The sequence below is a fragment of the Hyperolius riggenbachi genome, chromosome 1 (genome assembly GCF_040937935.1).
Source record: "Hyperolius riggenbachi isolate aHypRig1 chromosome 1, aHypRig1.pri, whole genome shotgun sequence".
NCBI lineage: Eukaryota > Metazoa > Chordata > Amphibia > Anura > Hyperoliidae > Hyperolius > Hyperolius riggenbachi.
In genome coordinates, this window is record NC_090646.1 from 668910486 (window position 1) to 668921283 (window position 10798).

A 10798-nucleotide genomic window follows, 5' to 3' on the forward strand; every position below is an offset into this window, starting at 1 on the left:
ATATAGTGTGGCTGAGCGAGGTACACAGAGTGGCAGTAAACAGAATGCTATATAGTGTGGCTGAGCAAGCGGTGTACTACTGTTCCCAGCAGTGACACAATGACAGGGGGGACCCTGGCTAGCGTGGCTGGAGCGCGAACTACCCTGCCTGCCTACCCAAAGCTAAACCCACAGACAAATGGCGGAGATATGACGTGGTTCGGGTATTTATTTACCCGAACCACGTGACCGTTCGGCCAATCAGAGCGCGTTCGGGTCCGAACCACGTGACCCGTTCGGCCAATCACAGCGCTAGCCGAACGTTCGGGGAACGTTCGGCCATGCGCTCTTAGTTCGGCCATATGGCCGAACGGTTTGGCCGAGCACCGTCAGGTGTTCGGCCGAACTCGAACATCACCCGAACAGGGTGATGTTCTGCAGAACCCGAACAGTGGCGAACACTGTTCGCCCAACACTAATCACGAGGTCGCAATGAGCATCACTGAGAATCATCCTCGGAATCTTGCTCTGCGATTGTGTACAGGATCCTGGCTGTACGGGGAAGCAGAGCGATTGTGTACAGGATCCTGGCTGTACGGAGAAGCAGAGCGATTGTGTACAGGATCCTGGCTGTACGGGGAAGCACAGCGATTGTGTACAGGATCCTGGCTGTACGGGGAAGCAGAGCGATTGTGTACATGATCCTGGCTGTACGGGGAAGCAGAGCGATTGTGTACAGGATCCTGGCTGTACGGGGAAGCACAGCGATTGTGTACAGGATCCTGGCTGTACGAGGAAGCAGAGCGATTGTGTACAGGATCCTGGCTGTACGGGGAAGCAGAGCGATTGTGTACAGGATCCTGGCTGTACGGGGAAGCAGAGCGATTGTGTACAGGATCCTGGCTGTACGGGGAAGCAGAGCGATTGTGTACAGGATCCTGGCTGTACGGAGAAGCAGAGCGATTGTGTACAGGATCCTGGCTGTACGGGGAAGCAGAGCGATTGTGTACAGGATCCTGGCTGTACGGGGAAGCAGAGCGATTGTGTACAGGATCCTGGCTGTACGGGGAAGCAGAGCGATTGTGTACAGGATCCTGGCTGTACGGGGAAGCAGAGCGATTGTGTACAGGATCCTGGCTGTACGGAGAAGCAGAGCGATTGTGTACAGGATCCTGGCTGTACGGGGAAGCACAGCGATTGTGTACAGGATCCTGGCTGTACGGGGAAGCAGAGCGATTGTGTACAGGATCCTGGCTGTACGAGGAAGCAGAGCGATTGTGTACAGGATCCTGGCTGTACGGGGAAGCAGAGCGATTGTGTACAGGATCCTGGCTGTACGGAGAAGCAGAGCGATTGTGTACAGGATCCTGGCTGTACGGGGAAGCGGAGCGATTGTGTACAGGATCCTGGCGGTACGGGGAAGCACAGCGATTGTGTATAGGATCCTGGCTGTACTGGGAAGCAGAGCGATTGTGTACAGGATCCTGGCTGTACGGGGAAGCACAGCGATTGTGTACAGGATCCTGGCTGTACGGGGAAGCAGAGCGATTGTGTACAGGATCCTGGCTGTACGGGGAAGCAGAGCGATTGTGTACAGGATCCTGGCTGTACGGGGAAGCGGAGCGATTGTGTACAGGATCCTGGCGGTACGGGGAAGCACAGCGATTGTGTACAGGATCCTGGCTGTACGGGGAAGCAGAGCGATTGTGTACAGGATCCTGGCTGTACGGGGAAGCACAGTGACTGTGTATAGGATCCTGGCTGTACGGGGAAGCAGAGCGACTGTGTATAGGATCCTGGCTGTACTGGGAAGCAGAGCGATTGTGTACAGGATCCTGGCTGTACGGGGAAGCACAGCGATTGTGTACAGGATCCTGGCTGTACGGGGAAGCAGAGTGATTGTGTACAGGATCCTGGCTGTACGGGGAAGCACAGCGATTGTGTACAGGATCCTGGCTGTATGGGGAAGCAGAGCGATTGTGTACAGGATCCTGGCTGTACGGGGAAGCAGAGCGATTGTGTACAGGATCCTGGCTGTACGGGGAAGCAGAGCGATTGTGTACAGGATCCTGGCTGTACGGGGAAGCACAGCGATTGTGTACAGGATCCTGGCTGTACGGGGAAGCAGAGCGATTGTGTACAGGATCCTGGCTGTACGGGGAAGCAGAGCGATTGTGTACAGGATCCTGGCTGTACGGGGAAGCAGAGCGATTGCGTACAGGATCCTGGCTGTACGGGGAAGCAGAGCGATTGCGTACAGGATCCTGGCTGTACGGGGAAGCAGAGCGATTGTGTACAGGATCCTGGCTGTACGGGGAAGCAGAGCGATTGTGTACAGGATCCTGGCTGTACGGGGAAGCAGAGCGATTGTGTACAGGATCCTGGCTGTACGGGGAAGCAGAGCGATTGTGTACAGGATCCTGGCTGTACGGGGAAGCAGAGCGATTGTGTACATGATCCTGGCTGTACGAGGAAGCAGAGCGATTGTGTACAGGATCCTGGCTGTACAGGGAAGCTGTACGGGGAAGCAGAGCGATTGTGTACAGGATCCTGGCTGTACGGGGAAGCAGAGCGATTGTGTACAGGATCCTGGCTGTACAGGGAAGCAGAGCGATTGTGTACAGGATCCTGGCTGTACGGGGAAGCAGAGCGATTGTGTACAGGATCCTGGCTGTACGGGGAAGCAGAGCGATTGTGTACATGATCCTGGCTGTACGGGGAAGCAGAGCGATTGTGTACAGGATCCTGGCTGTACGAGGAAGCAGAGCGATTGTGTACATGATCCTGGCTGTACGAGGAAGCAGAGCGATTGTGTACAGGATCCTGGCTGTACGGGGAAGCAGAGCGATTGTGTACAGGATCCTGGCTGTACGAGGAAGCAGAGCGATTGTGTACAGGATCCTGGCTGTACGAGGAAGCAGAGCGATTGTGTACAGGATCCTGGCTGTACGGGGAAGCAGAGCGATTGTGTACATGATCCTGGCTGTACGGGGAAGCGGAGCAATTGTGTACAGGATCCTGGCTGTACGGGGAAGCGGAGCGATTGTGTACAGGATCCTGGCGGTACGGGGAAGCACAGCGATTGTGTACAGGATCCTGGCTGTACGGGGAAGCAGAGCGATTGTGTACATGATCCTGGCTGTACGAGGAAGCAGAGCGATTGTGTACAGGATCCTGGCTGTACGGGGAAGCAGAGCGATTGTGTACAGGATCCTGGCTGTACGAGGAAGCAGAGCGATTGTGTACAGGATCCTGGCTGTACGAGGAAGCAGAGCGATTGTGTACAGGATCCTGGCTGTACGGGGAAGCAGAGCGATTGTGTACATGATCCTGGCTGTACGGGGAAGCAGAGTGATTGTGTACAGGATCCTGGCTGTACGGAGAAGCAGAGCGATTGTGTACAGGATCCTGGCTGTACGGGGAAGCAGAGCGATTGTGTACAGGATCCTGCGTGTACGGGGAAGCAGAGCGATTGTGTACAGGATCCTGGCTGTACGGAGAAGCAGAGCGATTGTGTACAGGATCCTGGCTGTACGGGGAAGCAGAGCGATTGTGTACATGATCCTGGCTGTACGGGGAAGCAGAGCGATTGTGTACATGATCCTGGCTGTACGGGGAAGCAGAGCGATTGTGTACAGGATCCTGGCTGTACGGAGAAGCAGAGCGATTGTGTACAGGATCCTGGCTGTACGGGGAAGCAGAGCGATTGTGTACATGATCCTGGCTGTACGGGGAAGCAGAGCGATTGTGTACAGGATCCTGGCTGTACGAGGAAGCAGAGCGATTGTGTACAGGATCCTGGCTGTACGAGGAAGCAGAGCGATTGTGTACAGGATCCTGGCTGTACGAGGAAGCAGAGCGATTGTGTACATGATCCTGGCTGTACGGGGAAGCAGAGCGATTGTGTACAGGATCCTGGCTGTACGGGGAAGCAGAGCGATTGTGTACATGATCCTGGCTGTACGGGGAAGCAGAGCGATTGTGTACAGGATCCTGGCTGTACGAGGAAGCAGAGCGATTGTGTACAGGATCCTGGCTGTACGGGGAAGCAGAGCGATTGTGTACAGGATTCTGGCTGTACGAGGAAGCAGAGCGATTGTGTACAGGATCCTGGCTGTACGAGGAAGCAGAGCGATTGTGTACAGGATCCTGGCTGTACGGGGAAGCAGAGCGGTTGTGTACAGGATCCTGGCTGTACGAGGAAGCAGAGCGATTGTGTACAGGATCCTGGCTGTACGAGGAAGCAGAGCGATTGTGTACAGGATCCTGGCTGTACGGGGAAGCAGAGCGATTGTGTACAGGATTCTGGCTGTACGGGGAAGCAGAGCGATTGTGTACAGGATCCTGGCTGTACGGGGAAGCAGAGCGATTGTGTACATGATCCTGGCTGTACGGAGAAGCAGAGCGATTGTGTACAGGATCCTGGCTGTACGGGGAAGCACAGCGATTGTGTACAGGATCCTGGCTGTACGGGGAAGCAGAGCGATTGTGTACAGGATCCTGGCTGTACGAGGAAGCAGAGCGATTGTGTACAGGATCCTGGCTGTACGGGGAAGCAGAGCGATTGTGTACAGGATCCTGGCTGTACGAGGAAGCAGAGCGATTGTGTACAGGATCCTGGCTGTACCAGGAAGCAGAGCGATTGTGTACAGGATCCTGGCTGTACGGGGAAGCAGAGCGATTGTGTACAGGATCCTGGCTGTACGGGGAAGCACAGCGATTGTGTACAGGATCCTGGCTGTACGGGGAAGCAGAGCGATTGTGTACAGGATCCTGGCTGTACGAGGAAGCAGAGCGATTGTGTACAGGATCCTGGCTGTACGAGGAAGCAGAGCGATTGTGTACAGGATCCTGGCTGTACGGGGAAGCAGAGCGATTGTGTACAGGATCCTGGCTGTACGGGGAAGCAGAGCGATTGTGTACAGGATCCTGGCTGTACGGGGAAGCAGAGCGATTGTGTACATGATCCTGGCTGTACGGAGAAGCAGAGCGATTGTGTACAGGATCCTGGCTGTACGGGGAAGCACAGCGATTGTGTACAGGATCCTGGCTGTACGGGGAAGCAGAGCGATTGTGTACAGGATCCTGGCTGTACGAGGAAGCAGAGCGATTGTGTACAGGATCCTGGCTGTACGGGGAAGCAGAGCGATTGTGTACAGGATCCTGGCTGTACGAGGAAGCAGAGCGATTGTGTACAGGATCCTGGCTGTACCAGGAAGCAGAGCGATTGTGTACAGGATCCTGGCTGTACGGGGAAGCAGAGCGATTGTGTACAGGATCCTGGCTGTACGGGGAAGCAGAGCGATTGTGTACAGGATCCTGGCTGTACAGGAAATGTTTAGCAATGACTACATGTGCCAGGAGCCAGCTGACGGATCGGCGAGCAGCGGAAGCGCTGGGAAGCGTCTGCTAGCCGAAGGCGCGAGCTGTGAATTGCGCTGGTATACTGGGAAATCAGCTAATTGCAGTAACGCAAACAAAAGGCCGACCTATCCGCTGCCTCGCTCTCCGCGCTCACAACTCATAAACAGCTCTTACGTGTATTACTAATTCACTGACAAATCTTCATAAAAGTCACTCGGGGAACCGCTGAAATACATTACCATAGAAATGGAGGCTCCGCACAAGTTTAGCATTTTGTTTTCATGTAGTACAAAGTGCCGCTTTAATCATCTCTAAAAGTGAAGCGTTCGCAAGTACCGCTCCCACCTGTGCAAGAAGCAAACTCCCACAATGCATCAGTTCAAGAGCGTGGACAGGGAACCAACCAGAATGATGCTCACAGGTTTCCTCTTTCAGGCCGGTTGCACGCCTATTAGTAGCAGTGTGATGTAATCAGGGGTGAGCAGAAACTACACCCAAATGTCATTACGCATGGTAATTCATAATTACGCATCATAATTGTAATGCAAAGTTTGTAAATTACTCTTGCGAATTTACGCGTTATTGCGTTATTACAACTGTTACGCGTCGTTCACATGTGTATGGCGAAGTCACCTACGAATGTGCTATACGTGTACTTTTCTACACGTATGGATGAATATCATGCAGAGGCATGCGCATTGGACTTATTTATCGATATACGTTTACAAAAATACGCATTGTCAAGGGAAATTTACGCATAGAAACTGTTAATGAATGAGGACATTTTGCCGCATACAGACATAAGCATCCGCATACAATTACGTACAGCCAGGGGCGTAGCAATAGGGGGTGCAGAGGTAGCGACCGCATCGGGGCCCGTGGGCCAGAGGGGCCCCGAAGGGTCCACCCTCTATCACAGTATTAGCTCTCTATTGGTCCTGTGCTGGTAATAATTACTTCTATAGATACTTTGAATAGTAGTAATCCTTAACACACTGTTCCCCAACCCCTTCTTGCACCTCTGACACTGGGGTTGTCCTTGGCAGGTTTTGGTGCGCCATATCAATTGTTATGTATAGAGTGCTTGGAGGGGCCCCATGTAAAACATGCATCGGGGCCCACAGCTCTTTAGCTACGCCACTGCGTACAGCTTATGCATAATTTTGTAATTAAATGCGTAATAATGTTTGACAACCGTAGGCGAAAGCTGGTCACACTTACGTAATTCCGCTGCTCGTAATTGCGGAAAATTACACGTAATTAGACGTAATCGTAGTTTGCTCATTACGAACAACCCTAGATGTAATGGAAGCACTGCAGAACTCAGCCTTCATATGACCCTGCCACACGCTCCAGCGACAGACTGATATGCATAGCACCACCCCCCACTCAGTGACGTACTCTACAGTGGACAGGATGTATGTCACCGGGATTCCTGTTGTTCTGCGCTGTGTCGCACCGTGCCCCCGTCGTACACCCTGTTTGCGTCGCCCATTGACTTGCGTGGATCATGCGCTGCGGCCTTTGCGTCTGCATTGCAGTGATCGGGATAATTCTGGCGCATTGTGTTGCATTGCGTGAAGTAAGCATAGATTTACATGGCCCTTGCGGTAGGAGATCGTCGGGGAAGAGTAACGAGGTGCGACGCAGTATGCAAGAGGCTTGTGCTGCTGATTCTCTGCCTCTAATTCTTTTAGCCATAGACCCTGAACAAGCATGCAGCAGATCAGGTGTTCCTGACATTATTGTCAGATCTGACAAGATTATCTGCATGCTTGTTTCTGGTGTGATTCAGACACTATTGCAATAGATCAGCAGGGCAGCCAGGCAACTGGTATTGTTTAAAAGAAAATAAATATGGCAGCCTCCATCTCCCTCTCACTTCAGTTGTCCTTTAACCTCCCGAGCGTTACGCCGCTAAGGAGGTTTTGTAGCCTCAGAGTCCCCCAGGTGAAATCTATTAGAGATAACTCCTGCCGAATACATTAGCTAGCACTAGGCCAGCTAGCAGGGGAGGACTGGCCCAGGGGGACGGGGGGCAATTGCCCCCCGGGCCGCCCGAATCTTAAGTAATTAGGGCCAGCCGCTGCTATACGCAGCGGCCGCAGACATACCACAGGTGACAGGTTCGCAGTGGGGATCGCAACCTCGCGCGATATTTCCCGGCAAGTTGAAGTATCTAATCAAAGAAGGGGCTGAGGCGGCCGGCCGTGGTGTGCCCTTGTGCGTGGCTGAGCCTGCGGTGGGTGTGAGCGGCACAAGGACACAAATAGCATAGGTCCTCTCCGGCCCGGTGGGTTGACCCTGCTTGACTCCTCCCCCAGCCTGGAGCCATTGCCGCCCGCAACGTGCTGCTGTGCATGTGGTGTCATCGGAGTGAGCTGTCTAACTCTTCAGCTTTCTGTGCTGGGGGGCTGGGGGCCTGGAGCTGTGGCTACGAGTGGCTGGCTGGAGGAGTCGGACACAGTCCTCCCCTGTGCTGCTGTGCCTGAGGTGTCCTCGGAGTGAGCTGTCTCACTCTTCAGCTTTCTGTGCTGGGGGGGCTGGAGGCCTGGAGCTGCGGCTACGAGTGGCTGGCTGGCTGTCCTGGCTGGAGGAGTCAGACACTCTGGGGGCTGGGAGTCGGAGATGCCACCTATAGCTGCTTGCTGCTGTGGAGGAAGAGCAGGTGTAGGACTGAGGAGACAGGAGGATAGAGGAGGTCGGGTCCAGGTTGCCAGAGGAGAAGGTGGTTTTTATAAATTTTGTTTCTGTACTTCTTCTCCCTTCTTGTCACTGAGTTACTCACACTTTGCTGCCTGCCTGCTACTGCTGTCAAATTCAATTCTCTGCCCAGGCCAGTGCCCTCTGAGTTTTTTTTTGTGTGATAATCATCCCCATTCTGACCCTGGCCTGAGGGGGAACGTTTTTTCTTCTTGTGGTGTGATTGGCGGCGGGGGAGGGGGGAGGCAGGCAGTTAGGCACTGTCAAACAGGTAGTTGGAGGGGGTTGGGAGGCAGCGAACAGCTGACTGCAGAGCTGCGGCAAGGGACATGCTGGGAGCTTGGGGCTGGACGAGCCCTGGGTAAGTAGCACTTATTTTCATTAAAAAAAAAAAGCCTGATAACTCCTTTAAGGTTAGGCATCAGACACAGACAGGTAGATTGTGCGGAGAAATAGGGTTAGGCATCAGGTAGATAGTGTGTGTGTGTGTGTGTGTGGCTGGGGCTGTTAGTCATCACAATTTGAAGATTTGCACACTAGAAAGATATGGCTTTGGGCTGGGGATGCCGTGAAACGGGCCTCTAGTTTGTGTTGTCCCCCCAGGCCAAAAGGTCCCAGTCCTCCCCTGCCAGCTAGTACAGGTGTCCTGCACCCCCGATCCCCCCCCCCCCCCCCCGATGCAGCCGCTTATACATTACCCAGCCTGGCTCCAGCGATCAGAGCAGCCTCCCCGCACAGCTCCGCCCTTCTCTAAGGGAAGGATCATACATGACCTCATGCACAGAGCCGATCCTCCCCATATCCTCCGTCAATCGCTGGATCCAGGCTGGGTAATGTATAGGTGGCTGGATGGGGGGGATCAGGGGGTGCTGGCCACCTATACTTGCTGGCCTAGTCCTAGCTAACATATTCAGCAGGAATTACATCCAATAGATTTGTCCTGGGGGACTCCTAAGACTGCCAAAACCTTTATAGCGGCATACCCAGGGCCGGATTTGTACTTTTTACCGCCCTAGGCCGCTGTTACCAGCCGCCCCCCTTCAGTATAGGTAGCCAGATGACAGATGGGAAGCAGTAGATTTGGGCGCATGAGACAAGTGGACAAAAAGGGCGCCCCATTCACTCCCATAATAAATATCGTTTACCGGGCGCCGAACAGGGAAAAAAAGGCGCCGGAGATTATTAACGTTTTAACAAACAGCGCCCGGAGATTTTTAAGGATTTATAACTATGTTTGTGATGATTTAACTTTACAAAATGAGCCCGTGACGAATAACGTTTGTAAAGATACTAAATCACTATTTCTAAAACATTTCTAAAACATTATTATCCACCCCAAAAAATTATTTACATTTTTTTATTTACATTTTTTATTTATTAATGTCTGTAAAACATTATTATCCATAGGGGGTCTTAGGTTTAGGCACCAACAGGGGGGTCTTAGGTTTAGGCACCAACAGGGGGTCTAGGGGTTAGGGATAGGTACAGGGAGGGTTTTTAACAAACGTAAATATAAGTTTCAGTTTACAAATAGGGAAGATTAACGTTTTAAGAATTGCCGATCTCATACACATTATTTAGTGATTTATAAATTCTTAAAGAGAATCTGTATTGTTAAAATCGCACAAAAGTAAACATACCAGTGCGTTAGGGGACATCTCCTATTACCCTCTGTAACAATTTCGCCGCTCCCCGCCGCATTAAAAGTGGTTAAAAACAGTTTTAAAAAGTTTGTTTGTAAACAAACAAAATGGCCACCAAAACAGGAAGTAGGTTGATGTACACATAGAAAATACATCCATACACAAGCAGGCTGTATACAGCCTTCCTTTTTAATCTCAAGAGATCATTTGTGTGTTTTTTTCCCCCTGCAGTTCTCATGCACTGAAGTGTCAGGCTGTTTCTTCCTGCAGAGTGCAGACAGCTCTGCCTGTATGTAATTATTCAGTATGTGAAAGCCCAGCTAGCTCAGAGGAGGATTTATCCAGCTTGTAAAAGATAATAGAGCAGAGAGAAGCTGCACTAATCTAAATAACACACAGGCAGTGTGCAGAGAGGGGCCTGGAGGGGGGAGATGCATCACAGAACCACAACACTGAAGAACTTGGCAGCCTTCCAGACACAGGCTGACAAGTCTGACAAGAGAGAGATAAGTTGATTTATTACAGAGATGGTGATAGTAGAACGTGCTGCAGTAAGCCAGAACACATTAGAATAGATTTTGGAACTTGTAGGATGGAAGAAAACCGGATGAAATTTTTGTTACGGAGTCTCTTTAAAACACTATTTCTAAACGAAATTCTACACAATATTTTAATAAACGATAATACTGTTTATCGTTTACACCACGCGCCCTTTTTTCCCGACGCCCTTTTTTGATGTACGCGACAAATGACCCCTCCCCCCTTCCCTCTAGTATAGGTAGCCTGATGACCCCTCCAGTATAGGTAGACAGATGACCCCTCCCCCTTTTCCTCCAGTGTAGGTAGCCAGAGGACTCCTCCCCCCTTTTCCTCCAGTATAGGTAGCAAGATGACTCCCTTAATCCCTCCTTTTCCCACCCTCCCACCTTTCAGTATAGGTAGCCAGTTCGCCTTCACACTGCGGCAGCCATCAGTGTCACTCATTTCTCTGCTCGTCTCAAGCTTCCTATTCCCCTCTGTCTCCAATGCTGCCCAAGTCCATAGCTGCCGGCCACAATGCAAACGTGCAGAGAGAGCAAGATGGCTGCTGAACAGGCGGCTAGCAGCAG

General features: G+C 52.1%; 1 protein-coding gene across 1 annotated transcript; it reads right to left on the reverse strand.

The window, feature by feature from the left end:
• Positions 1 to 488: 488 nt before the first annotated feature.
• On the reverse strand, positions 489 to 2681 carry LOC137544152 (sperm head and tail associated protein-like). The gene has a single exon (XM_068265236.1). It carries the CDS (start codon positions 2679 to 2681, stop codon positions 489 to 491), a length of 2193 nt encoding a protein of 730 aa, XP_068121337.1.
• Between the last annotated feature and the right edge of the window lie 8117 nt (positions 2682 to 10798).

What these genes read in the sequence shown, in the direction of transcription:
- LOC137544152 (XM_068265236.1), bottom strand. Translation starts at nt 2,681, where the DNA reads ATGTACACAATCGCTCTGCTTCCCCGTACAGCCAGGATCCTGTACACA.